The sequence below is a fragment of the Populus trichocarpa genome, chromosome 8, assembly GCF_000002775.5.
Source record: "Populus trichocarpa isolate Nisqually-1 chromosome 8, P.trichocarpa_v4.1, whole genome shotgun sequence".
In the NCBI taxonomy this organism is placed as follows: domain Eukaryota; kingdom Viridiplantae; phylum Streptophyta; class Magnoliopsida; order Malpighiales; family Salicaceae; genus Populus; species Populus trichocarpa.
Window position 1 is genome coordinate 11,794,185 of NC_037292.2, and position 27,848 is coordinate 11,822,032.

Below are 27,848 nucleotides of genomic sequence, written 5' to 3' on the forward strand. Positions count from 1 at the left end.
ATTTTCTTTTTTGTGTTTCTGATCATCAACTAGAGATAATTTTTCTTGTTGGGAAGAGCATCTCAACAAACAAAAATGGCAGCCAAATGATCCGCCACACGAAAATGTAACAGAAGGGTCATTAACAATGGTGATGATCCAGACTAGAGTCATAGAAGCTTGTTTCAAAACACGAGGGATATAATGGAAAATTAAGACATTACAACTAAGAGATTGGGGCACTGGTTTCGCATCATTGTGATAAAAAATTCAAGACAATCATGAGTTGTAAAATTGCAGGAAGACGTGGTTTCAAATTCACGGCACGGAGAATTCGGATTCTGTATGAAATGGAAAGTAAACTGCTTTCTCATAAGACAGGAAAACATGGTATTTACTTTCTAGGAACACAAACCACTAGGTATCTATGAAGATTTTGTCCATCCACAATAAAATATTGGACATCAAGGCTGGAAACGCAAGCACAAAGGGTAGCAAAAAAAAAAAAAAAAAAGAGGGCAATGACCATGTTCTTAATGTCCTCGCACTTTACAGAATCACTAACCCACCGTTTTGCTATCACTTCAGCACATTCAACTCGAAATGTACATGTTGCTAATAGTTGAGCTGTAAAACTTAAGGGGCACAGCATCCAACCCGCTACGTATTAGCAAATATAGTGTAAATCATGCGCCATGCCCAATTAGAAACGCCTGACCAACATTTTTCTAACCAACCGATAGACAGACGCAATACAGCTCAGAAAAGGCAGACTCAAAGGGGAGTATCCAGCCCCATAATACAAATTTTGGAATCAAACAGGGAATTTTCCACCTAATTATAAAACAGACAGGGACATCCAACCATTGGAGAAGAAAATCATGGGTCGTGGCAACTCTTGAATGAGAGATTAAAACATCACAAGACTCGTTATCAGTAGTAGAAAAATGCATTAAATTAGACAAGCAACACCATTTGCATATTTATCCTGTATCCCACAAAAGATAAGTTGACATAAAATGTAATTACGCCATCAACGACATTCCAAGATCAACTAAAGTTTTCGATTGATAACTTATCTGGTGCTCTAAGCAATTGGAATGACACATTATCTAGTCCAGCGCATAACTATGTGGCCTAAACAATTAGGTAATAGGAACTTGCCATGTAACACAGCTAACTAATTAAGTCAACATACCGCAAGCTCCCTGTCTAACAAATCCATCAGTCCACAAGAAACCAGAATGATTGAGAAATTTACGACTTCAAATGCCAAGAATCTGCAAAAAAAACATGTGGCAGTGTTGGCATTGCTAGCCGGAAAAGCTTTTCTTGGGTTAATCACAAATCCAACTGACAAGTCCTCTTCACACTTCCATGCTGAACAAACCCCCACTAGGAAGCTCGGGTTCAGCCATGAGTGGACCCTTTGACCTCACCTTAGAACTCGAGCATCTCCTCCTGTACAACACAAGGGCAAATACAGGGGGGAAATGATTATGTCATCTTCAAAGTGTCAACTACCACTACGACTAACGCTATCCATTTACGAAGCTATCCATTTACGAAGTGCTTATAGCTCCACTGCTATCAGTTAAAAACTCTCAATTCAATCTCTGTAAGCCTACTTGTCAAGTTAAAGCAAGCATATCAAGTTCTAGAATTCGCTTCTAGCATCTTGTTCCCAGTCAAAAACAGATCAAAAGGTGCCCAATATTAAAGACACAATAAAATAATACAGCTGAAACCAAACAACACACAGATATTATATGCGCAGTAGATTAAACACTAGGATAGAGAGCCGAAAAGTTGCAGAGCAGCTAGCAGATGATTGTAAGCACGCTGAATTAAGAACTACACTCAATAAGCAAACATTAAATAAGAAGGGCATCTAGCACGCCTTGAACTAATTATTAAAGACTAGCAAAACAGATAGTGCAAACTACTGGGATTTAAGCAACCCAACCATTCCCAAAGTGCATCATCCAATTTGAGCCACTCCCCTGGTGCTGGGAGCAAGAAATCTTCAGAGAACCTCATGAGAACAGCTGGACATGCTTGCTCACAAACAGAGATGAAGACCTGGTAGGCAGCTAAGGTGTTCACAATCACTGTTGTTGGGCTTGTCGGGCCTGAGAACCACCATAACCGCCACCATAACCACCAGGACCATTTGCTTGAGGACCCCCATAATTTCCAGAAGTTTGTGGTTGCTCTGATCTCCATGATGCATTTCCATACCCAGAATTTCCATTTGCATCACCATATCCACTCCCCATGTAGCCGCCGCCGCTACCCTGTAGTTCTGCCCCGCCAGGACCACCAGCATTACTGTTTGAAGTGCCCCCAGAACGTCCTCCAACAGCACCATACCCAACTGGATTCACATAAGATCCATCATTTCCACCATAACTACCGTACCCATAACCTTGACTCCCATACCCAGTGGCCCCACCAGGAGATTGACCAGCAGACGCTGAACCAGGACCACTGCCAGCACTAGCATTTGAAGCACCCCAAGAAGCAGCACTCCCATAACCCATAGCACCATAGCCAGATGAACCTTGACTGTTCCATGAACTTCTGGGTGCCCCAGGAGGACCGCTTGCATAGCCAGGATTTGGAACATTAGGATTCCCATAGACCGCACCCGCAGGTCCCCCATAACCAGCACCAGCTCCAGTATAGCTGCTATAGCCACCATAACCAACACCATTACTGGCAGGACCATATCCATATCCAGCTGCATTATAGCCAGATGACCCATAAGGAGGAAAACCACCTCCAGTGCCTTGAGGCTGCATGTACCTACTTGAATCCATTCGACCATCATATGAGTTTGTGTTGCCACCAGATGCACCGTAGCTCTGGTAACTGCCACCCATAGAGCGGCCACCCCCACCAGGATTGGCCTCTTTAGGAAGAGCTCGTTTTACTTCAACTTGCTTACCATTCAAATCGTGGAATGTTCTCTGTAACACCCGGTCAACTGCATCTTCAGAATCAAAGGAAATAAAACCAAATCCACGAGGTCGCTGGGTGCTCTGGTCGTACATTATTACTACATCAGTTACAAGGCCAAAGGCTTCAAAATACTGGCGAAACCCATCGTCAGTTAGAGTAGGAGGCAATCCTCCAACAAATATCTTTTTGGTCCGAATATTTCCACCACTGCTGGTGTTTCTAGCAGGATTCAAGTTTCCAGCCCTGGCATTCGTTTGCTGCTCCTCTCTTGATAATGCCCTCTTTGCCTCAACCTGATAACCAAAGCAACTGGTTGGAAGGCAGGAATACAAATTGAAAGCAGGAAACTCGTTCATCATGCAGAATTCCCAAGATATGTTATCTGATTACAGTCCTCTAAAACTTGTATAAGTAAATTCTTCATGTATGACAAGCCTAGTAATCACTAAAGAAATAAACAACTCTCACAAAGGTGTAGTCTATATGCATAAACTCATGTTATAAGACAAATTGATTTGTCAAAGAGCCAATCTTTAAGGATACTTGGGTTGGTGTCACAATCTCGACATCAACATAAGGTCACAATCTCAACACAAAACTGTTCACATAAATCAGTATACCTGGTGCGCTAGCTTGTCAAATCCTGGTACAGTGTAATACAAAAATAAAATTTGAACCCCACTAAATAAAGATGAATAGCTTCTTTGACAAACCTCTATAGTTGAGCAATTAGAAACAAGTAACCACAAGCACAAATAACACCACTTCAAACAATCTGTACTCACTGAAAAGCTACCTAATAACAAGAAGCTGTAGTAATATATTGATTTATTCAGTGAATTAGCTAAATATGTGCAATTTTGATTTGCATGTCCTATTCAACAGCATTAAAAGGCACATACCCACCCCGTGGAATACCACTGCAATATATCACATGGACTCACTACCAGTGCCTGAACTGCAGAGGAGTCTGGAGGTTTAACTCGCCTGAAAAAAAATTATCATGCGAGAACACCAATCCAGAGATGGGATCATGTATGGAAATAGGCTTATTGTCGTTGATTAACATTTCTATAATTTATCATAAGACACATCAAGCTCTACTGCATTAAAAGGCACATAAAACTAGTGCAAATTCGATAAGTGAAACTGATTCAAAGAAGACACAGTGTGTTCAAAAACCAAAAGGGCCTTTCTATAGCTTCCAATTCAACAATTCACGGGAGTCGGTTTCTCTGTTTCTTGTCACACGGAATACAACCTTAGAGGCGGAATCGTTATAAGATGATCTCCGCAGCTGTTTTTTTTATTTTCTATTTCCTTTAATTGACTCAATTGAGCAACTCAAAAGCAGCCAGTGTATCAAAAACCCATTCGCAGATACAACTAAATTAATTCAAAATCAATCTGAAACCAACGGCCAGTAACACCGTACCCAATAAAATTGTTACCATAAACCAGGAGCTTAAGAACCCTAATATCACACTCCAAAATTGCAATAACTATATCTCAATACAACCAAGAACCAGATAAAATCAAACCCGAGAAGAAAGAAAAAACATTGCCGAAAAAGCACAAAAAAAGCCTTAAAGAGTAAACAATAATAAAGAATAAAAGCTTTAACTCACCGTTCTACCATCAATAGTGTGCGTATCTTGAAGAACCCTATCGAGAACGGAAGGGTCTGCAAAAACGACAAAGCCAAAGCCTCTAGGCCTACCAGTGGTCTTATCTTTCATAACGACAGTCTGCAAAACGTCGCCGTATTGCGTAAAATATTCCCCGAGCTTCTCCTCTGACGTCTCCCATGAAATCCCTCCAATAAATAGCTTTCCCTGATCTGAATCCATTGCCTGCACTATTATTTAGATATGTAGATATAGCTATAGATGAGCCCCTCCCCCTCCCTCCCTCCCTCTCTCTCTCTCTCTCTCTCTCTGAACTAGGGTTTTTTCGGATTTTTAATTTTGGAGGGCTCTGAGCATTTTTGGTGAAATTATTTTTTTTTTGAGGGTTTGGTTATGGTGGCGACTTTTTGAGGGAGAAGTTTTATGGTTATAGGGAGAGGGGGCTGGGGAGAGGGAGGGAAGTATGATAATGTGAGGTTATGCGATTTGGAGGGTCCAGATTTGTTTTCATTCGTATGGACGGTTGTGACTTGGTGTGGTGGTTTGTTTTTGTTTTGGACGTGTAACCTTGTCGTTTTTTGCAATTTAATACATCATGTTACCACTCGTTGCTGCGGGCCATTAGGAGAACCTCTACAAAACTATATTTACGAGTAAATTTTAAATTTTTAAATACAATTGAGTCTCGAAAATACAAATTAATAAATTCTAGCAATAAAATATTTGAGCTCATCGGAATAAGGACCAAATAAAATAAAATTAGATAAATAAAATAAATAAATAAATAGGTTATGAAAATAATGGATGTAATTTTCTTTAAAAAAAAAACAAATCCCAGGATAAAGACAAATATAAATTATAAGAAAGAATGCATGTAACAAGTACTATTAATTCACAAAATTAGTGTTGATATAGGGTTTTCATGGTTTCAATTATAATTCTCGAATTTTAGTTATAAGTTCAACAAAAAAAAAATTACAAATAAGGGAAACTTCTAAAATTAAAATAAGAGTTTCAAGGCTTTTATAGTTTTATTTATTATTATTTTTATTATTAACGTGGATGTCCGGGCTACTTTGCGCGCACCTCGACTAACCCTACGAACTCTGAAGTTAACGATCATGTAAACCTTTAGTGGTCATCATATTAGCAACCACATGACTCGAACTTAAGACCACAAGGGGAGCAAACCCCTTGATCTCAAGATCTTACCACTGGACCAACTATTATATAGTTACTTTTATAATTTTATATTTTCTTTAGAAAATGTGAGTTTGAGTCTAATTTTGGAATAATAGGATTTTGATATTTTTCAAATTCAATTATAGAATTGAGCAGGTAAATGATAGATTTTAGCGGCTATTTTTTAATTGAACAAAGTAAGAACAAGTCCAGAATTTAAATGATAATTAAAGCATGCAGAAAAAATCTGAATCATGTAAAGTGAAAACATGATTTTGGTGTTTTTTAGACGTTAATCCAGGCCAAAGAAAGAACATGTAAGGTGAAAAATAGGATATTCATATTCTTTTTAGATGTTATTATGAAACTAATTATCTAAGTCTAGACAGAATAAGGAGAAATTCAAAATTTAAATTAGGTTTTTGAGATGTCTAGTAGAAGAGTGAGCACCCAACAATAATGTGATAGAGGGAAAATGGTTATGTTTGGGGTATTGTTGTCAAGTTTATTTTGAGTCATTAAAAATGAAAATTTTATCTCAACCCGGTGATACTAGTTTTTACTCGATTTGAATGGATAAATAATTTTTAATCTAATTACATTTGGGTAAAACTTGAAAGCAAAATATAGAATTTTAGGTTAAATATTATTAACAAAACACTAAATGGTAGGGCTAAATCATTTTAGCCATGCCAACAAAATATTATTTATTGAAATAGTATTTCGTGTTTTTTTTTCTAGTTTTACAATTCAAAAATTTAAATTTTTTTTCAATTTTATCCTTTAATATTAGGTTGTTTTAAGAATTATGATTCATAATTTTTTTTTATGTTAGATTATATATTGATCTCATGTATTTTTTTTCTTGATTTCAACCTTTAATATTAGATAATTAAAAGTGAGGCTTCGTAATCATTTTAATTTATTTTTTATAAATTTATTTTAATTTCATTATCTAAATCTAATGCTTGAATAATTTTTTTATATTAAAAAAATAATTGATTCGATGCATTCCAAGCTACTCAAACCTCGACCCAAAATACATTAATAATTTGAATATATATATATATATATATATATATAACCAATCACCACTTTGTCCTTCCAATTGACACTTCGTTTCCTATGACTTGTCTCACTCTCTTCTGTAGCCTACAGCAGACCCACCGACGGCAACTAAGCAGCAACAATTTTTTCTAGTTTTGATGTAAAATTGTTGATTAAGGCCTCAGTTCAAGCTTGTTATTAAAAACAAAACTAAAAGGAATACTACTGGTTTAACTATTGATTTATTAGGGTTTAACAATGCTTTGAATCAGGATCGTCTTTGTCTTGGGTTAAAAGATGTTTTTGTCTTTTCATTTTGTTTTTTTTTCTTTTGTAATTATAGAGTTTAAACAAGGGAATTTTAGTATTTTTTATATAAATAAAATATTATTTAATCTAACGATTTAGATTAAATAATATTTTAGTACAACTCCGTGTAACGGCCAAACTCCAACTTACACAACAACATTTAATTCTCACTGCGTCGTCTCCATTCATGGACGACATATATGGCAAAAATATGTTAGGTTTTGCACCGATGATCTTTTTTTTTCTTTTGTTTTTCTTCTCTTCTCCTCAATTCCATAGCCAACATCTACATGTTTTCGAAACAGCCCTCTGATTTATTTGTCTTTTAGATCTGGTTTATATATATGTATATTTTTTATTTTAGATTATCCATACAATTGAATTTTTCTTCCAATTCAATCCCCCTTTGATTTTTTCGTCTTTCAGATTTAGTCACTATTCTTTTGATTTTGATTTTTTTAATTATTCTCTTAATTAAATTATTTTTTCAATTACTTCCCTCAATATTTTAATTCATTTTATTTCATGCTAAATCTGGTCCATATTTTTTTATTACTATTTATTTTTGTTTTAATTCTTTTATATCGAAACTTTATTTTTTTATTTTATCCCTCAGTATTTTATTGATCGGGATTTTGTTAACTCTTTTAGTCATGGGTTTGAAAGAATGGACTGGGTTAACTTAGTTTTTTTTTTTCAAGTCCTTTATTATGATTTTTGCTGATACCATCTTTATATGGGTCATCACGATCTCATGTGTCAAACCACAAGTTTCACTTGTTAACTCAACTTTCATCAAGACAATATTTTTTTTTAATTTATATGTTGTTGTTGTTGTTTTTTTTTAATTATATCATCAAATTAATTAATGTTTAACCTAATCATCAAATTTTTCTCACTTCTTTGAAAATATAACCATTTTCTAAACTTTTTTTTATTAGAAAAAATTTGACAGAACTCGCGGTGTCACGCGAACCGGCAATCCAATTTGCTTCTAATTTATATAGTTGTTGGGTTATGAATACTTAAAACTTAATTAAAAATCTATACCCGTTGGTTTATGAGTCAAGTACGTAGATAATAATTTTAGATTTATATATATATATATATCAAATCCTATCTATATTGTCTTTCCTACAAATTACTACCTTATAGGATCAATCCACACGTCTTCAAATTGACTCAAAAGTTAGATTTTTTTTTCATTTTTCAGTCAAAATAAATTTTTATTTATATATTTCACTTTGATAATTGATGTGAGTTTGACTAAATTGACAGACGGTTCAATTATAAATTTCTTATCTAGGTTATAGTTTATGAATTTCTAAGCCAACCCATCAAAATAAATTGGGTTTAATAAATGCTACTATAGGTACTTCATGTAAAGAATTGCAGAAAGTGGAATAACGGGACAAGATTGAAAAGTTTAAATCTTGAAGGTTAATATATAAATTTAACTATTGATTGAAGATGTAAAAGTTGGAAAAATAATATGAACAACTCTACTAGCTAATTTTTTTTTTCTTGGGACTTGATAATCTTAGTAGTTATAGTGATTAATGAATGAGTTTTACCATAAATCACTAAATTAATCACACAAAGACTTAATTAATTAATAATAATAATAATAAATAAAAAGGTATTTTTCTGCTTGAAAATATATTAAAATTAATTTTTTAATTTTTTAAAATTAATTTTTTATATTAGCAAATAAAAATATAAAAATATTAATTTAAAATAAAAGAAATCAAAATAAAAAAAAAAAGAAAGAAAAAAAAAAGGAAAGAAAGATGGTTGTACCGCGCGCTAGGCGAAGACAAAAGTAGTTTCATCGCTTTCATCTGTTCCTTGCCTCAGGCTCTCCTTAAATATTGTTAATGGTAAAGCCATGCAAACATCCAAACTATATAGTAATACATCTAGCTGTAATAGTTAGGAATTAAAAGTTTTTTTTTTTAATAATCGTTTGAATTTTGTAATGGTTAACTAGAAATTTATTTTATTATTAATTTTAAAGTTTGTAAAGATTAGTTAAGGTATATATAGCGGGATATATCAATTAAATAATAATAATAATAAAAATTGGTAAAGCCATACAGTTCACGCGCCCATGGTCCACCTAGTCCCGACCCACCACCACCACTTCTAAACTACAATCATTGAAGGCCAACGTTCCTATTTTCAAAACCCGTTGGAGCACGAAATGGTTTACAAATCCACTTGACAGCCTCCTTCTCCTTCTCCTTCTCTCTCTTTACTTTTAGCCAATTTCCATCTCACCATTAACAACATCGTCGAATCCTTTGAGGTTTCTCTCAAACTGATGGGATGCTTTCTTGGCTGTTTCTGCTTGTCTTCTAGGAGAAAGCGTAGAAAACCGGCTTCTAGAGACCAAGTATGCTTTCTTCTTTTCAATTTTCTTTTCTTTAATTACCGTTTTTTTTTTAACATTAAAACATATTACCATCTTTTTATTTTTGATGTAGCAGAAACTTGGTAGGTATGAACCTCTAGATTCTGTTTCTACAGATTTTGGCACAGCAGGGAATTCCATAACCTCTAAGGCTGAACTCAGGTCCCTCATTAATTCATCAGTCCCTGTAACTCAATTTTTCCCATATTCTCCAATCATTTAATTTTCTGTTGTATTTTTCAGTGCTTTGGGTCTCTCTTTTTGTATTTATTTTGTGCTCGGTCAAGATTGGTTTCTTTGGTGAGTGTGTGTTTTTTTTTTTTTTTTTGACAGCAAAAGACCTAAGGAGTCATTGAACTATAAGGTTAGAAAGAAGGTGAGCTTCAATTTGAATGTCAAGACTTATGAGCCAATTCCAAAAGAGGAGTGCAGAAATGATTACTGGGAAAGTGATGAGGAAGAGACTGACAAAGTTGCAGCAAAAGAAAGGCAATCTTCTTCTATATCTGAAGGGGATTCATCCGCGTTCAAAATGGCATCTTATCCATCAAATTATAGATATAGAAACTGCGTTGACAGTTATGATGAAGAGTATGAAATACCACGTGAAGAAAGTGATTTGGATGATGAAGAAGAAGAATTCGACGAAGAAGATGAGGATGATGATAACAATGGCTGCGATATAGATGAATTGAGAGTAAATCAAAAGGAGTTATTTGGACAATTCAGCTCCTTATCTGTGAGCTCACAGAAAAGAAATTCTTCGACAAAGTTGGGAGACGAGGGGACAACTGAAAATCTAAAGCCCCTCGGTGATTCAAATGAGGGAGGATTGAGATCGCGCCAATATGTTCATTCTGTGCTGAAACCAGTGGAAAATCTCAGTCAATGGAAAGCAGTGAAGGCAAAGGGAACACAACCACCAAAGCAACAGAGGAAAGAAAATGTAGCATCTGAGCAACACCCACCCCTTAGTTCACTCTCGAATATCAGTCACTCCACAGCTCTCATGCAAGAAATTGCAGTTGATGCTAGCCTCTCAAACTGGGTAGTTCCTCCTGATTCTTACCAGAAGAAAACTGCATCCAATGATGTTGAGACCAATCCATCAAAGAAAAGCTTGTTTGACAGTACATATCCATGGAGAAATAAAGAAGATACGCACATTTCAGACATTGCCACCTCGGAGACCTGCTAAGAAAATTCCATTTTTTTTACTCTTCAAGGTAGTGATAAATTCAAAAAAAAGAAAAAAAAGAAAAAAGAAAAACACATGGATCCAAGCTAGAGACCAATTTCCTGGAAATCTACCTCAGGCGAGAAAGCAGAAGAGGTTGTTCTCATGAGGTTGGGATGAATCTGTCCATGGAAACGCAGCAGGGGGGTTGCTCTTGTTATTTTCTGTAGCCTATACTGGGCAAGTGTTGGAACAATTTGGGATGATGTGATCGTGTCTCTGTTTCTGATTTTTGATCCACTTCTTGGTGTTGTTTTGAGTGTAAAGAAGGTGAGCTTTAACTGTCTTGTTCCTCGACATCATTATTTTATTTTCCTCTTTTTTTCAGTTTACTGTTTGTCTTAGAATCAGTACTAGCTGAACAGCTCAATTTCAAATATCACCATTCTCAGTTTCTCACTTTCACAATCATTAAAGTATATCAGAGTCTGGAGGATTACCTTCCAAGTCAATCCATAGACATACAGAGGTCAGGGAGGCACATGTCAAATACTTTCCAGTGTTGTTTGTAGTAGAAGACAAAAAGTGGTGGTCTGTAATGGTTCTTACGATGAAACATGTCTTCCAATACTGGCAAAATGGACAAACATGTCTTTCAAGAACTGTTCAAGTCGAGGATAATCCTATATTAATCTACAAGATCCCAATGTTTCGGTTTGCGCAAACAATTCTATATCAAGAATTAATCTTGACGAGTTCTGCCGAACTTGTTGTTAGTTCGTGTTGTACATATATTTTTAAAAGTTTTTTTAATTAAATATATATTAAAATAATTATTTGTTTTATTTTTAACATGAATTTATAAAACATCCCATGTGTGTTATTTTGTGATAGCTTTTGTTTTTCTTTCTAAACAACAAAAAGAAAAAAAAATCTCAAAACCAAATAACTTCTGTTTTTTGCACCAAGTCCCACAAACAATTGCTTTTCAAACCTTATTTTAATAGAAATTAAAATAACATATGTATCTATTTTTTTTTATTTTGCATACAAAAATTTATCTCACAACAATTTTAATTAAAAATATATTTTTAAAAAATATCACAATTAAAAGTGTTTTTTTTAAACTTATATTTTTAAAATATAACTACAAAAACTGACCCAACGCAAAACACACTCGAAACCTAAAAGGGAATAGATCGAGCACCACAAGTGCCACTCATCCCTACACATTACATACATCATGCATGAACACACTCGAAACCTAAAAGGGAATAGATCGAGCACCACAAGTGCCACTCATCCCTACACATTACATACATCATGCATGATCACTAGGTTCATCACAGGAAACTTGATCCTGTAAACATGCAGCAGTATGCAAAAACATAGGTGGCATGATAGGATTAGGAATAATGGAGTGGTCACGAGAGTGAAGTAAATGTAACTTTAATCGTCAGAGTGTTATTCATCTCTTATACACAATCATATGTCAAAAAGCAAAAATGTTCAGTTTTAATTGATATCCTATGACATCTCATGTGAGCTAGATCATCTTTATTTCTGTCTGTTCTATTTCCCAGGAAAAGATCCACCAATTCAAAGCTGCTTGTTTGAGAACTCACCACAAAAGAAACCACCAAAATCCCTCCTTAAATTTCCCTTCGGCAAGCAGCGCCAAAATGTTGACAAGGATGGCAAGGTGCCTCACCTACAACAAGAAGTTGAAAACCAATCCTTTCACACAATTATCATGCTGTGGCTGGAGTGAATACCCTACTAGCTTATCCAGCAGAAATCTACAAATCGATGTACTGATGATATCTACATTATTGTACATGAGCAATAATCTTTACCATCCTCTTCATCAGAATCACCAACATCACTGCAGCCACAAAGGAAAACTGGAGATTGAGGGATACAATAATGGTCAACTAACATTAGATCTATGAACAGAAGATAGTCAATGCTCAGATAAATAACATCACAGGCTAAAGAGTTTATTGTGGACACACGTTGGTGTTTAATTTTTTCAATTAATTGTGATTCATAAAGGCAACAAAGTATATTTGAAGAGCTCAAAAAGTCACCTAATGCTTGGAACTGACGCAGATTTAATCAGTTGAGTGTTTCACCGGTTCATTAAAATAATTGGACGGTTAAAATATGTGTTATCTACAGATGTTTTGATCATAACACCAGTTCCTTCCACCCATATCAAAACCACAGTACAGAGCAGGTCGATTTGAGAAGTTCCAAATGATGCAACAATTGAGACATTACCATTACAACAGGGTTTTCCTACAGATAGAAGCAACGGGTTCTTGTTCCAGAGGAATAAATGACTTTAGTTTTTTTTTTTTTTTAGATTCTTTTCTTATCTTGACTTTCATTTTACTCGGATCCTTCTTATAAGTCTCATCCTCAATTTTAGGGAGGCATATTGCAATAATGGCTACCTTTTGAACATCAATTAAACATCCGGAACATCCGAAGAGGATATCGTAACATGAATCAGCAAGACTTGCACCAGATAATACTTGACAATACTAAATGAGATGCTAGGGACAGGTTGAATCATCCACCAAATCAGAGTGGTTGACAAAGACCAAAGTGTAGATTTCTAAATCCACACTCGAACTGCACTGAATCAGCTGAAACAAAGGGGTCTTATCAAAACCCACCAGAAAACTACTATTAGCCACCTTCTTTTTGTGGGAAGCAATGGAGAGAAACTTGCTAATGGTACTAAGAAAAGAAAAAAGAAGAATGAATAATGTGTCATCTTATGAGAAAATTGTTTCCTAATGGAACCTTGCAAGGATACTAGACAGAGGGAAAGGAAAGTCTGATACTAGATTACTAACAAGATCCACAACATAAATGAAAGCCAACGGAAAAAATCAACTGCTCTTATCAATAGCTAAAACTTCAGTGTAATCTTTATTTCTCCCTTTTTTGATAATTACTTTATCTTATCATAACTGTAGTCGAAATAACAGTAACGTTCTTAGCACAAACCACTTCCTTCATGAGAAACAGAGGTCACTTAACGTTCAATCAAACTAAAATGACAGTAAATGAACCTGAAGGTTGAATGATGTTAAACACCAGATGGCAAACAGATCAATCGATAAAAATTAAGCACAAGCGGCTTAAATAAAAATCTAGGTTTCATAGTGGTTTAATCATTTTTGTTTGAAGTTTCCAACATTATAATGATAATATTCATTCCTCCTCATTGCTAATAAAGTTGATAGCATATCATTTGCTCCAAGTGTTCTAGATAATTAGGTCCCATTGTTATTGTTAGATGATGTTGAACGGGCATGTCCTTTTGATTCTAGATGTAGAAGAGATAGGCAAGAACTTAAGCGATATATCCATTGCAAAACACAACAGGAGTAGCTGTTCAAAGATTACAAAAAAATTGGCTTTATAAGTGGTAACTTATGTCATAAGGCTTCCAAACTAAATACAAAGTAATTTGTTATGTTCGGTAAATGGGAGTGCCCAAGAATCAAAAAAGGAATACAGACTCGAGAGGGTCAAGCTCTGCTCATACCACAACAACTTGACTCACTCCAGCCTGTTCCTTAAATAGAGTTCGTTCCAGAAATACTTGCATGGTATGCGTGGAACTTGCCTAATGTTCATACTTCATACAGATACACTTCTCCTCAAATTGAGGAAAAGTCTAAAAACTCAAATCCAAAACAAGTCATCAAAATGCTTGGAAATAACTTAAAAACCGCCAGGATAATTTCACCCAGCATCTATCAATTAATCTGAAGCTTATCTGCTCATAGATGATCAAGCATTGCCAGATCATACGCCCATAAATGCACTAGTCCAGCAACTTTTCTTTTTGATGATTAAGTCACAACTAGTTTCCAAAATTGAAAAACTCATAACTCAACTTGTGAATCAAATATCAGATAACAACAAAAGCAAAGCTAGAACAGTAAAAAATGCCAAAACTCAGCCAAAAATTATGAAATTACCTGGGTTCGAATTCTAAAATCTCCACAAGCTTATTCCCGTTATTATCATTCCACTGAACTTTTCTCCTGACTTTGTTTGGACTTCTTGACATCCCACCTTTCCTAGGAGGCAACAAAGCCTTGAACTCACTATAATCTTCTCCATTCTCTTCAACATCCTCCTCAACATCTGGAGAGTCTAAAGTCATCATCAAAGGCTCGTTTTTTGATCCATTAGCATCCTTACCAACATCCTTTTCCATTGACTATTACGAATTTACACCACAACCCAAAAAAAGCACAAACAATGCTATCAAAAACCAATTCTAACAATCAAAATGACATTTAACATAAATAACACCAACCCAGATTTCTAAACATCAAGAATTAACAAACCCTAACCCCAAAATACAAACTTTTTGCGTGGTTAAGGCTGTTTTGATCAAGATAAAAGGTCAACGCTCATTTCTTACACGATCAAGCTCTGAATTGGGTTAAGAAAATATATATTATCAAGAAATCTAAAAGAGAAGGGATAAAAAGGAGGAGTCATGGAGAGGAGCAGGAGGAGGACATAACATTGCTTTCCCAAGAAAGCGACAGAAAGACTGGAGCTTTGAAAAGAAAAGAGCTTTGTTAAGCTAATTGATAGTTAGCCGTGTGAAAAAGGAAACGAACAATAAGACAGAGAAAATAAGATTAATCGTTCTAAGAAGTAAATCAAACAAGAGAGAAAATGAAACCATTTAATTTAAATTTTTAATCAAAAAAAATAAAAAACCCAAGATTGATTTTTTTGAGGAACCCAAGACATAGTAATTCTTGTTTGCTCTCCTATATAAATTAGACAAGACTCCTCAAGACCCTTTTATGTTTTTTTTTACCCTTAATTATTACTACTATTGGTCTGTTATTATTTTTTGAAGAGTGGAAAGGAGAGGAGATACGACGGCTGTCAGTGATTGACATGGGCGACCGGACCATGAAGTGGTTGATGGTGTACGTTAGTTAAATCTCGTTATGATATAGTTATCCACGTGGGATATTGTGATTAGTCAAGGGTCTTGGTGATGCCTGAAGTGGAGACAATTTCGGTGGGGGGTGCTTTGGTTTTGATGATCATTCTGATACTAGTGGCCTTCTGCCCTTCACGACCGTTTCCAATTGTGTTGTTGTGTTTTGGCTTCGATAAATTAATAGATAAAACAATTTAGTTGATGATCTTTATAAAATTACAGATTAATAAATAAAATTTATATAAATCAGTAACCATCAATTTAGTTAATAATATTTATAATATAAATCTTATCACATTTAATACCACCATTTTATTAAAATAATTAATAATGCACCAATCATAAAATGATACAATTAAATTTAATTATATGTAAAACATTTATTGATTTATCCTAATGATGAATAAGATTCATCCAATAATTTTCAATAAATTTTATTTTTTAAACTAAATTTAATACAGAATGCTTATCTTGTATAATCTCGTATATTATGAATTAAAGTCTTCTTTAATTAGATTCTAGATTTAATGTGTGTCTTTTATCGCAATGCAATATATTTTTCAATTTAATATTTTTTAAGATAAATATATTTTTGAAAAGTATTTAAAAATAAAAATTACCGTACTTTTAACATATTATTTATATTATTTTTCAGTGTTGTTTGTGTTTTGATTTTCATGAGAGAGGTTCTTTACTTTCCTTTTTTTTCTTATGTTTTTTTTGGAAGATTCGCTCTCTATTTGTTTTGTTTTTAATTGTTTTACGTATAAGAAAAAATGATGAGGAAACATTAAAAAAATAGAGAGCATTCACGGTTCAGAAGAAAAGGAAAAGAACAACGAGGAAACATTAAAAAAACAATAATTATTGAAAGGATATCCATTTTACATCTACATATATTTCACTATTCGGTTTTTTTTTAATATAATAAAATAACTCAATTGGCCTTAAAATCGACTTTTTTAAATCTTGCATCCGGGTGTTTTTTCATCTTTTCAACGGGATATATATATTGTTATCACTAAGTTAGTCAAAGATAGCTTGATATTTTAATAAAAAAAAATATTATCAAAATAAAAAAAATAGATGATACATGCAACACATATGCCCACATGTGGAAGGTGTTCACGACATTCTGGCGACATGTGTGGCATCTCTTAGTGGCCACAAATGCCCTTCAACTGTTTCGTTGGAATCTTCATGATGTTTTTTTCTTAGTGGGGTGGTGAGTGATGATGGCGGGATGAATTGTTGCTGACGAAGCTTTTTGTCCTCTTTTTTATATTTATACTCTCATGAATTGTATTGATCATTCAAAATTTTTGAGTTGTCCTCTTAGTTATTGATATTTCAACTTCGATTATTATTCTTTTGATTTTTAATTTTGTTTGTGACTCTTTTATAAAAGTTTTTTTTTTCGATCTCATCCTTCAATCCCTATTTGTGATATATTATTTTTTCAATTTGATCTTTATTTTTTTACTTTTACTTTTTTTTCTTAATATTTTTGTACAATTTTTTTTATTTCAAATTAATGATATATTATTTTTTCAATTTGATTCTCATCCATTTGATTTTTTTGTCCTTTTGTTACAATGATTTTTCTTTTCAATTTCAACCTTAAATGAAAAATTCGTTGTTATCCTCTAATTTTTTTTATTTTTATTTTTTATCTTCATTCTTTTAATTGCTATTTTTTGTTGAATTTTTTTCCCGAATTTACTCTTCAACATTTGATTGATTGAGGATTGGACTTCACAGTTTGTCCATGTATATTTTTTTGATCCAATGACTCGGGTCATGAGTTTGAAAAATCAACGCAGGTTAACATTTTTTATTTTTACTTATTTTATTTTTTAATTTCATCGTTTGACATTGTTTTTTTTTTATAAAATAAACTTTGTGGTTTTCTTTGATTTAGTTTTTATCAGGTTATCTCGATCTTATGACCTAGACCACGAGTTTGATGAATTAACCCGGGTTAACTTGTCTCTTATTATCCAGGTTATATGTTTGTTATGCTAACCCGAGTTAATTTTTTCATGTCCCTTATTTATCTATTTTTTCTTTTCATATTTAATCAGTTGAAAATTAAACTACATTATTTTTTTCTTTTTAAAAAAAGTTTTTTTTTCCAAGTTATCATAATTGTTTATTATTGTTGTTTATTTTTTTATCATCTAATTAAAATAAAACCTGGATCTATAACCCAATAATTGATTTTTTTTTATTTTTAAAATGCACTTGCGATATTTAAATAACATTTAAAAAAAAAAAATGTACTCACAGTATAGGCACTAGTATAGGAAAATCAAACAGAAGTTTACAGTAGGAGGATGTTGGCAGGTGATCGATTTAGCGTACTTTACAAACAACAGAGTGACAAAGCAGAAAGATGGAGAGATGAGAGGGAAATAACGGTAGGTACTTGCTTCATGGGTTGCTCACAATGATTGCAAGATTTCAACTTGCTTTCTACTCGAAGTTCATAGATATAGACAAAACCTGTGGATTTGAAGTTCTATATCTCAGTTCATTTCCACCACCATGCGAGTTAAAACTTGATAGAGGATTCTTCAACATGGCATGCTTTGAGAGGGTGTCCCCTGCACTCAAGGAGATCCTGCTCAAGTTATACCAGTAAGCACTTTTGATCCATCAAGATTCTCAAGGTAGAATTTTACTTGTTGCTAATCCTCATTTATCATATCCGAGATGATTGAATTTCTTTGTTTAAAGGTAACTTCTGCATACAACATGATTTATCATTGGCTTACCCGAAATAAAAAGCAGGAAATTAAGAAATAAATGTATGATAAGTTCTGCAAAGGTGTCTCATCGACTCCATGTAACAAGTCTCTGCCTCTACAGAACTATCTCATCAGTATATTTCATATAGAAATAGAAAATGTTCTGTGGATGCAATTCTAGATATTCAAGCTCTAGTAGTCGAGGAAAGGAAAAGGAAACTAACAAAATGCTAACCTTGAAAATAGTAGGCTTTCATTGCTCTGGTCAGTTTTGAAATTGCTTTCTTCTCCTTCACATTCCAAGTAAGCAAACATGCATCTCAAGTTGCATGGATGATCAACAAAAACGATGATGAAAATTGATTCTCTTCCTTTCATGATAGTGCTGAGAAGCCTGTGGAGATTGATCATCACTTGTATGAATTCGGGTGCGTGGAATACCATGTTCAGGTTAGTCTATTGCACTCTTAGCATGATAATTACAGATAACTTATGTCAACACCAACAGTTGGAATGACTCAGCATCTGGAAATCTGCAGTTGTGGAAATAATTGAGATTAATGGCTGTGTGCATGCTAAAAAAGGACATGCCTACTATCTGTCAATTTGAGCTATCCTGACATATATAGGCTTTCAACAAAATGTTGAGAATTATTCTGGTAATCATCCTGTAATGTTCACAGTCTTCTGCAGCTGATCCACAAAATAACTACCTGTCATTATCAACTCCACTACTGTCCCAGGGAGCCCTGCTATCATGTGGTTTGTCATCGTACACTACGCAGATGGTAAAGCAAGTTTGCTCGGATGCTGTGGAGATTGTTGAACCTGCAAAAGAAGGATATCAGCTTACCCTAAAGCTAAATCTTGCAAAGATTCCACGTGGAAAAGGTTTGCTACTTCTCCAAATCATCGCGATAACAATAATTATATATAAAAAAACAAGAGCTTATTGGTACTTTGTGGCACATACTAGTGCTGTCTTGAATTTAAGCATGTTATTCCTTCTATTCACCTAAAAATAGAGAGTGGTTTTCAATATATTATAAAATCAGTACGGAATATACAGAGAACATAGATTCAAACTATCAGTCTACAAAAGAAGAAAGAAAGCTTGAACGAGAAGAAAGTTGTGTAAATTCTTTACACAAACAAGAGATACAAGAACTCCATGCAGTAAACCTGAGTTCAGGTGTTACAGCAAAGACAAATTAACAGTACAAAGAAAAGTTCAACCACCCAAACTAGACATTTTAAACCTGACATTTTGAATCTTTGATCAACTACAGTACCAGATCACTGTAGTACTTAGTTAGCTGTCCTCTTAAATAACAGGTTTCCTGCTTCTGCCAGTTCCACCGTCCACAATCTCAGATTTGAAGACATCCATACCAAGTTTTCTGTGACACTGAGAGCAGGAAATAAAGAGATCAGCTGATAATACTCCTGAAAAGAGTCAACAACTCAGAAAATAGTACCATCTGTTTAGGTGGAGAGCTGAAATAATAATAAGAGCTGAACAAAATATTTGAAAAAAGGACTTCTACTAAATGTAGACAAAGCATTCAACTCAAGATCCTAAAACTAATTAGAACTAGTGAAAAAGAAATTTTATGCTGAATGACTTGTAATTGAAGCCTGTGTAATCTTCAAGATTTGGAGCATGAAAATAATAACATCATGATCTTCCTTATCCAAGCATTTTGTAAGGAATGAAAGGATAACGAAGAAAATCTTGATAGGAAATGTTTATTTTTTTGTCCATTTTCATACCATGCTGTGAAATTTCTGCACTTCATAATCATGCTGATACAAATGTTCCTTTCCAGACCCTTACAAAGTGATTACGCAAATTTCCTCAGTGCAAGCAGTTATACTATGTTCCCAGCTGAAAGAAATGTTGAGAAATGTCAATTCCCAGGACACATCCCAAGGAATGAATAAGCCAATTAAACTTGTTTATCACCCAAGAGAGCCCTTCTATGTCATCAGACAGGTAATACCACTCAGGCAATCATCATCTTCTTCTAATTAAGGTTTCAATCCCTGGGGGACAATATGAGACTTCATATTCGAGTACAGGCTGCTAAATTGAAATAATATTTTTTGCTTGACAGCCACAAAAAATCACAGCAGTATTCCCAATGCGTTTTAAAGAGCACTCAGATGTGATTATAGCAACAGCCTTCTTTCAGGTTCGCAAAACACTAAACATCGGAGACTCATCTGATTTTTGGTTTGGTCCTGAATTCTCTTCTTGTTGTTCTTTAAAAAACACGGCATCTTCATTAGCCTTTCCCCTTTTCCTTTTGCAATAGGAACTCATGGATGTGGGTAGTTCAGAAAAATGGGCCAAAGCACCACCATGCACCTGGTCACCCATTCCTCCGCCAGAACTGAGAGGAGAACCTTTAGAAGATTTAAGCACCAATGGAGGGTTTGTCACTTTTGGTATTCCCTTGCTCATAACTGAAGACGAAACCACGAATAGAGTGGTTTAAACAACATTTCCATCGTTCTGCAATGATTATCAGTGAAAATAAGAAAATTGCTTGACAAACTAGCTATAACTTTGATACACAATATACAGGCACTAAATTCATTGATTTTGAAAATTTTCATTTGGATATTAATAATAGCATTTGTTATCCTCCCCCTCTTAGACATGGTTCACAACATACAAGAAAAGGTTGAGCATGTTTAAGTTGACGTATTTGCTTCCATATTGCCAGATATTTCTTCACGCCATGTTGAAGGTAAAAAACTAGACAAAACAGTATGGAGTCTATTGAACTTCTATGCCTATGTGAAAAAACACGTGAAGGTAATATTTTCTATCAAGGTTTTTTTCTTTTCTTTATTTTCTAATTGAGGTTCTTTGGGCGTGAGGGTGCTGAGCACTGGAGTTCATACTTTGCTGACAAGATTTTCTCCAATAGGGCACCAGAGGTTTCATACAAAGAAGGATGCAAAAGCGTCTGGAAAGTTTGGTTGAGGTGCTGAGCAAAAACCCTAAACATAAGATTGATAACCAAAGAGCATTACAGTTTTCCTTTCTTGCCATTGAAAAATTAACTGTTTTGCATTTTGATTTTTGTTTTTCTTCCCCTGCACTCCAAACGGTAATTTTGGATCCGTCCTAGCAACTCCACATTGCAAGAAAAGCAATCACGAGTCTATAATACATTAGCCCTCAACAAGAGGACAGTGAGACTAATTTTCTTACTGCAACTTGCAGGTTCTGCACAAGGAAAAATTGGAAGAAAATGAAGATGTTAAAAAGTTTAAAGGTAAAGTTTTCAGGTCATTTATGTTATTACAGACAAAATTAAAGAAAAGCACAAGGGCAAGTTCAATTTTGCTTCACATAGAGGCACCAGATGATGTCTCTTATGTTTTGATGGATTCAGGGCTGAGAAACTCTTAACTAACCCACAAGTCATTCCATCATCTATATGGCAATTAGAGAAATACTAAAATAAGAATGTCTTATAAAACGATAATTTGTTGCTCAACAGTCTCATCAGCAGAATGACGACAAGTGAATGAGTTAAGAAAGAAGTGACAAATAAATATTCATTTACTTTTGGTTTACATTCATGTTTTGTTTGTGTTCCAGCACATGCAGAATGTCGGTATGTTGGAAAATTGGTCGGATTATCAAAACCAAAAAACTTTAAGAGAAGATGTCGTGATTTAACCAGGAAGATCATGCAAATTCATTTTCGGATTAAAATTCATGGATTTCGGCGTTTTCATAGACGATGGTTGACAATCCCAAAGTTCTCTTCTCCACTGCGATATACTAAGCTAGAGTGATGTAAACTCCAGGTTATATATTCTTATTTGAAGTTATGAGATGTACTTTTGTGCCTTATGTGAACTTCTATCCATGAATATTAGCTTGCGTTTGTCTAGTAGAAGTACATCAAAGCTGCATGTTACTCTAATATACTAAGATTGTGACAATGGCAATAAAGCAAACTCAAGAGCCATCAGGTCTATCGTTAAATGAATCTAATCTTATTAACAACACCACTGTAATGGGAATTCTGCAGTTTGTATCACTTAATCATACACAAACAGGAAAAAGAAAAGCAAGATTAGTTAAGCTTGTGCAACCTCCTGTAATGTGACAGTTATTTTAATGTGTATAACTAGACTTCAAAATCCTATTTACGTATTAAACTAAATCAAGAGGTCAGAGAAACTTACTAGAAATTTTCTGCACTGACATTGTTTTTCTGAAAGTCCAGCAACCAAGCCCCTTGTATATTTTCCTTGTTTTGCCGAACCGTGTACACAGAAAAGATTAACAGTTGAAACATTATTTCTCTGGATAGTAAACTTGAATCTATAATTGCCAGCAGATATGTACTATGGTTTCACACAATTCTAGTTTTTATTACTTGTTAAAGTTTCGGTACCTAACTCCTTCCTGATAAGCATACCCTCTTCATCAAACCTTCTAAGAAGACACCTGCAAGAAGGAAAGGTAATTATCATTACGTAGGTAGCAAAATCTGCTTTGCAGGGCTGTAGCACCATGAATTTCCATCAGATGCACCTTTGTAGTTGAATTTCTCTTCAGCTTACTAGTGCCCCAACTAGAACAACATTAGAGCATTGACATTGCAAATGAATCCCGTAAGATACCCTACCTAGATCACCAAAAGAACTGAAGCTACTGATATATGTTTCTGCTATAGCCACTTAAAAGATGCTAGTTAAGATTTCTTATATGTGGTGCCCCTTAAAGAATACTGAGTCCTTTTTCTTCACTCCAGTCTGTTTAAAGCTACAATATATATAAGAAATTCAAAAATAAAATCCATTTCTTGTTTTTTCTCCTTGCAACTTCAACTCAAGTCATTTTCGATTTATTTATTATTGTCTCGACTCATATAACCCTCAATCTTAAACTATTTGGGTTCCTTTCCATGGATTTCCATCCAGAAATATTTTAGGTCAGGCTCTTTGTAAACTGTTATGATACTAAATCATTTTTGTTTTTTACTTTAGCCCGTGACATTTTTTCCATCAACCTCCTTATTCCATCTTAATACTTCAATGTGATCACATTCCTCATCAGTTCATTCAGATTTGATGTTGGATGTGAGAAGATCCTAGTTTCTCTTTAAGTTCCCTTCAACAGGAGTCACCCCCACCATCCAGATTATGTACTCATTTCTTATCCAGACTTTAATAGTGTATTTACGCATCCTAACATCCATATTAATACTCTCATCCCTTCTACTCTAGTACAATTACTCTACCTTACCAGCATATCTAGAGACGCATGCTATAAAGGACCTCCTCAACAACCTTCCCTCTATTTTTTTCTTAGTCAGCCATACCTCCACCTTGATAAAAACGGAAAAATGTTGGTCATCCAAATTTCTTCAAGTAATCTTAGATTGCAAACTCAGCTTAAATATATCTTACAAGGCCCTAATGCTTTTCTACTTGCTTCCCTTTTCTGAAGTGGAACACGCCTGGTTAGCAAAATGGATAGGAAAAATCATGAAAGCGGAAAACAAACCAAACAGATAAGCAGAATGATAGTTGAGGAATAGGTATATAAATATAAATGAAAACCGAAACATCGAAAATTTTAACAAGGAAAGTAAACAACCAAGAACTACCGATAATTTTTTTTAAAATAAAAACCTCAATATGTTCCCAGAGGATGTAGTGGCAACAGTTCCATCAATCTGATTTTAGTAAACGAGAGGAAGAAATCTCCAAGGTTTCCTTCTGGAGATCATCAATTGAAGACTTCACAGAACATCAAAATACTGAACCAGTAGACAAGCATCTGGTATATTTATTGGTCAAAAGCCAACAACATCATTTGCTGCTGAGAATTCTCAAAGTGATAACATAATTGCCAATTTGACTTGTGCGTTACAGATAAATGTGGATGAAAACTAAACTACAAAAGGTAAAAAGTGCGTGCACACACAAGCATGCATATGCTTGAGTGTGTGTGTGTGTGTGTCTGTGAGGGAGAAGATGACAAACAAAAGTATCAACAGATAGAAAGTGCTCGTTTGTTAGCAAAAAAAGATATCAGAACGTGAGAGAAAAATTCATCATTCAAGGTAAAAAAGTTATCTTAGACAAGTCATGCAACGCTGCATACAGGATACCAGAAATATCTTGATTTAAATCACAACTATTGTCTGACTCTTTTCTTCTTTTATCCAGGGCACATTTAGAGAAGTCTTCCTTCAGTAGCGTGCTACAGTACTAAACATACATACTACTTAGATGTTGCTCCTGTATCACATCTTCCTCTTATAAACACTGGATCCATCTCATGCTCCTACAACCTTTTTTTATAAAGCATCTTGCAAGTAGATCACTGAAAGGATAGTCACATTCCATTTCTTTGCACTTTGATAGAAAAACCTGGAAGGGGGACAAAGACTTCAGCTTTCTACAACAAATAAATTAAATAAAGGTTCCATGATACTCAAAGATTAGTGTTTGTGAGGAAGAGGAATGCGAGAATGGGAAAAGGAGAGAAGCTATCCAGCAAAACAATAGCACCTAAGTTCAACAGTAAAAATACATGAATTGATAAAGGCCATGATCCATCTGTGAATTCACACCATAGAGGTCCTTAAATTTTACCATGTTCAAAATCTGAAAAATTCTAAAGAACTTCTAATTGGCTCCAAACTCATCGAAGAAATAAAAATCACAAAGTAACAAGCTCCACTTTGTGCATTTTATCCACAAAAATAGCAATTTCTTCAACTTGAATGATAGTAAAAAAAAATCCACGATATTCCTGCCTTGAATCCTAAATTCCATTGAAATATTCTTTGTTTTGCTACTTTACATGCTGTTAGTGGGATGAAATCTTAATTATTCACAGCAGAACTGGAAATATTCTGAAGCTTGCGGGTATTTACAATCAAATGAAAGAAAATATCAAAATAAACTTTGATGACTAAAATAAGCTTGTGGTATAAAATGTTGAACTTTAAACACTTTGATGACTTCAGAGGTCTAAAGAACCAGTGACCATTATCATCCAGTTGAATAATGAGAATTACTCAAATGTCATCATTCATAACAACAATATGAAGCAATGAATTTGGGAGGAACACAAAAGCCTCCTTCAATTTGGAGGCCCTCATTATGCCACAGATGTTTAAAACCAATGCCAATAGACAACCCCAGCAACTGTTTCCAAAATATCTACTTGGTGCTTACCAAATAACAAAGCAATAAGCCTTTACTCACAGGCAGAAACAGATATTGAAGCCCCTCTCAAATACATACATACATTCTTTTTGGCCCTTTAATATCTAAATCCTGTGCCTGCTCCTGCCCATTGGAGTAGGCAGAAAATGTTATCGATGCCAACAGGCAACCGCAGCAACCATTTCCAAGTTTTGGCCTCTCGATACCTAATCTTTGGAAGCACATGTCAGTAAGGCAATTATAAGAATCAAGGCCTTTTCTATATCCCATATGATTTTGAGACTGTTTCCAATAATTATATCAGCAAATTGTAACATGTTAAAAATCCATCCTGTATGCAATTGGTCTTGCATCAACCTTCATTTTAACTTTTGGATACAGAATGCAAATAAACGAGCTCAAATTGCTTCAATGTTTGGCAGTCCATCTGTGTACGTATTAGATTACAAAATACATTTTTTTACGGTACCTAGTTGCAAGATAAAAAAGAGGAACTTGACTTTAGAAGCATCTCCTGCTAAACAAAAAGGAAAGAAAAAAATGCCAGCCGATTCTGTTGTAAAATATTAGCATGATGATTAGCTAAAAAGATATGACATTTCATTTGAACAGAGCTTTTATTTTCCTACAAAATTGCACCTGTATGTGGCTGTTCACATGATTATGTTATGGCCTCTCATCAAATACATAGATATGAAAGCAAGTCAAACCACCTTAATTAGTTCCATAAGTTTTGATTGTTTTGCCAGCACTGCTCATTAAACGAAAACGATAAATAAAAAGCTTAACCATAATCATTCACTGATCAAAGGTAATTCAAAATTAAAAGGACGACCTAGTAAACCATTTCTGTGCATAAACAACAAAAGCATATCAGGAAAAGAACACCGTTGCCTTATATGTATAGACAAACAATCGATTTAAATTCAATTAAACACTAAAATTTTGTATCGTAAATACATGGGAAATTAGAAAAAAAAAATACACTTCATTCCACCTCAAATTCAGGAAGCGCCCGCATCAAAGCACTCTCAGATTCAAGCCCTGCCAACAAAGGACCACTTGCTTCACCATGCCTCAAATTCGTATTACTTGACAACAATGCAAGCATCCCCAAACTCACAAGAAAGACAATAATTGCATGCCCAACAAACAACAAATTCACCAATGCCACCCCCCTCAATCCATCTTCCTCAAGATCACACTTCAACTCAACATTTCCACTTCCTGGCAAAATCTCAATCTTATGACACCCTTTCAAACCAAAAACATCAGTATATAAACACAACCCAGCTTGCAAAAACCAAGTCCCTTTCAAAACCAACCCACAACACAAACAATACTCGGCAAAAAATGCACCAGGCCTAATAGCCAAATACAAACAACAAAGTCCACAAACAAGACTCAGATTACCACACAAACCATAAACAGCCTCACCAACAAGACCAGAAGTGCCCTCACCAATAAAAGAATACTCTACAAAAAACAAAATCCCACCAAACACAAACAAGAAATTATCAAGAATGACTAAAAGGTCAATGTTATCGCGTAGAACAAACAGAATTGCCAAAACCCAGTAGAGAAATAGAAGCAATGATTGATGCAAGAACGAGAAACGGTAAGTTATATGACCCGTGCTAATAGAGAAGAAAAGAAAGATTAGAGAGAAAGAAGCAATTGGGAGGGCTACAGTGAGAGCATATAAATCAAGATTAATCCATTTGGGATCAGAGAGGTACCATGTTTTGGATCTAAAAAGAGATGTGTTCTTGAGGTAAAGAGAAGAGGAGCAGAAGAGACGTCGTAGGCCAATAGGGAGAAGGAAAAGACTGGCACACAGATGGGTTACGAGAGATGCCATTTCTTTCTCCTCTTCTGGTTTTTAGCTTCTGTTGTATGTTCTGGTCTCTGTTTGATTCTTTTAAGGTTTGGAGAAATGTTCAGACACGACGCGTTCCAACTTGTTCTTCCAAGGCCAGTTTTCAATGGGGGGAAGATGTCATGTGGTCACTTCAACTTGTGGGATTGTCTTAACTGGATATTTTTATAAATTTGTTAGATCATGTATGAATATTCTATTTTTGATCGAATTAAAAGTTAAACAATCTTGATGCAGGAAAGCTCATGGAGGAAACTTTGGGCAAAAAGAAAAAGAAAAAGAAATTTCATAAGAGTATTTGGA

General features: G+C 34.6%; 5 protein-coding genes across 21 annotated transcripts; 2 read left to right on the forward strand and 3 right to left on the reverse strand.

The window, feature by feature from the left end:
• Positions 1-1,021: 1,021 nt before the first annotated feature.
• Positions 1,022-5,012, reverse strand: LOC7494747 (heterogeneous nuclear ribonucleoprotein 1). Of its 2 annotated transcripts, XR_002983329.2 has the most exons (3): positions 4,572-5,012; positions 1,946-3,236; positions 1,022-1,440 (listed from the first exon to the last, which is right to left on the reverse strand). XR_002983329.2 is itself a non-coding variant. In XM_024606965.2 (2 exons), exons 1-2 carry the CDS (start codon positions 4,791-4,793, stop codon positions 2,088-2,090), a joined length of 1,371 nt encoding a protein of 456 aa, XP_024462733.2. In that variant the 5' UTR covers positions 4,794-5,012; the 3' UTR covers positions 1,722-2,087. The 2 variants fall into 2 exon arrangements, 1 of the variants encoding a protein (XP_024462733.2); XM_024606965.2 differs by lacking the exon at positions 1,022-1,440 and having other exon boundaries at positions 1,722-3,236.
• A 4,257-nt stretch (positions 5,013-9,269) lies between these two features.
• On the forward strand, positions 9,270-11,158 carry LOC7473473 (uncharacterized). Of its 2 annotated transcripts, none has more exons than XM_024607451.2 (3): positions 9,270-9,504; positions 9,596-9,684; positions 9,856-11,158. In XM_024607451.2, the coding sequence occupies exons 1-3, from the start codon at positions 9,433-9,435 to the stop codon at positions 10,718-10,720; spliced, it is 1,026 nt and encodes a 341-aa protein (XP_024463219.1). In that variant the 5' UTR covers positions 9,270-9,432; the 3' UTR covers positions 10,721-11,158. The 2 variants fall into 2 exon arrangements, with proteins under 2 accessions (XP_024463219.1, XP_002311691.1); XM_002311655.4 differs by having other exon boundaries at positions 9,271-9,504; positions 9,599-9,684.
• Positions 11,159-12,132: 974 nt separating this feature from the next.
• Positions 12,133-15,662, reverse strand: LOC7494748 (uncharacterized). 2 transcript variants are annotated; one of them, XM_052455286.1, is made up of 2 exons: positions 14,704-15,662; positions 12,133-12,410 (listed from the first exon to the last, which is right to left on the reverse strand). In XM_052455286.1, exons 1-2 carry the CDS (start codon positions 14,943-14,945, stop codon positions 12,407-12,409), a joined length of 246 nt encoding a protein of 81 aa, XP_052311246.1. In that variant the 5' UTR covers positions 14,946-15,662; the 3' UTR covers positions 12,133-12,406. The 2 variants fall into 2 exon arrangements, with proteins under 2 accessions (XP_052311246.1, XP_052311245.1); XM_052455285.1 differs by having other exon boundaries at positions 12,133-12,584; positions 14,704-15,645.
• Positions 15,663-17,968: 2,306 nt separating this feature from the next.
• LOC7494749 (uncharacterized) lies at positions 17,969-27,831 on the reverse strand. Of its 13 annotated transcripts, none has more exons than XR_008059931.1 (9): positions 26,664-27,797; positions 24,119-24,862; positions 22,876-22,928; positions 22,664-22,728; positions 20,222-20,966; positions 19,713-19,856; positions 19,162-19,276; positions 18,684-18,981; positions 17,969-18,444 (listed from the first exon to the last, which is right to left on the reverse strand). XR_008059931.1 is itself a non-coding variant. In XM_052455255.1 (1 exon), the coding sequence occupies exon 1, from the start codon at positions 27,525-27,527 to the stop codon at positions 26,655-26,657; it is 873 nt and encodes a 290-aa protein (XP_052311215.1). In that variant the 5' UTR covers positions 27,528-27,789; the 3' UTR covers positions 26,540-26,654. The 13 variants fall into 13 exon arrangements, 1 of the variants encoding a protein (XP_052311215.1); XR_008059932.1 differs by having other exon boundaries at positions 22,858-22,928; XR_008059926.1 differs by having other exon boundaries at positions 22,664-22,928.
• On the forward strand, positions 18,148-22,417 carry LOC7473474 (actin-related protein 2/3 complex subunit 2B). Of its 2 annotated transcripts, none has more exons than XM_024607517.2 (10): positions 18,148-18,338; positions 18,832-18,898; positions 19,132-19,339; positions 20,278-20,444; positions 20,566-20,643; positions 20,767-20,899; positions 21,181-21,272; positions 21,388-21,444; positions 21,687-21,738; positions 22,068-22,417. In XM_024607517.2, the coding sequence occupies exons 1-10, from the start codon at positions 18,148-18,150 to the stop codon at positions 22,265-22,267; spliced, it is 1,245 nt and encodes a 414-aa protein (XP_024463285.1). In that variant the 3' UTR covers positions 22,268-22,417. The 2 variants fall into 2 exon arrangements, with proteins under 2 accessions (XP_024463285.1, XP_024463286.1); XM_024607518.2 differs by having other exon boundaries at positions 19,192-19,339.
• Positions 27,832-27,848: the final 17 nt, after the last annotated feature.

Excerpts from the sequence above, each read along its gene's own strand:
- LOC7494747 (XM_024606965.2), bottom strand. The coding sequence starts at position 4,793 with ATGGATTCAGATCAGGGAAAGCTATTTATTGGAGGGATTTCATGGGAG. Across the intron at positions 3,237-4,571 it reads ACACTATTGATGGTAGAACG|GTTGAGGCAAAGAGGGCATT; the intron begins GTGAGTTAAAGC and ends TTTGGTTATCAG.
- LOC7473473 (XM_024607451.2), top strand. The coding sequence starts at position 9,433 with ATGGGATGCTTTCTTGGCTGTTTCTGCTTGTCTTCTAGGAGAAAGCGT. Across the intron at positions 9,505-9,595 it reads AACCGGCTTCTAGAGACCAA|CAGAAACTTGGTAGGTATGA; the intron begins GTATGCTTTCTT and ends TTTTTGATGTAG. Across the intron at positions 9,685-9,855 it reads ACCTCTAAGGCTGAACTCAG|CAAAAGACCTAAGGAGTCAT; the intron begins GTCCCTCATTAA and ends TTTTTTTGACAG.
- LOC7494748 (XM_052455285.1), bottom strand. The coding sequence starts at position 14,945 with ATGGAAAAGGATGTTGGTAAGGATGCTAATGGATCAAAAAACGAGCCT. Across the intron at positions 12,585-14,703 it reads ATTTTAGAATTCGAACCCAG|TGATGTTGGTGATTCTGATG; the intron begins GTAATTTCATAA and ends TTGTGGCTGCAG.
- LOC7473474 (XM_024607517.2), top strand. The coding sequence starts at position 18,148 with ATGATTGCAAGATTTCAACTTGCTTTCTACTCGAAGTTCATAGATATA. Across the intron at positions 18,339-18,831 it reads ATCCTGCTCAAGTTATACCA|TGCTGAGAAGCCTGTGGAGA; the intron begins GTAAGCACTTTT and ends CTTTCATGATAG. Across the intron at positions 20,644-20,766 it reads TAGCAACAGCCTTCTTTCAG|GAACTCATGGATGTGGGTAG; the intron begins GTTCGCAAAACA and ends CTTTTGCAATAG.
- LOC7494749 (XM_052455255.1), bottom strand. The coding sequence starts at position 27,527 with ATGGCATCTCTCGTAACCCATCTGTGTGCCAGTCTTTTCCTTCTCCCT.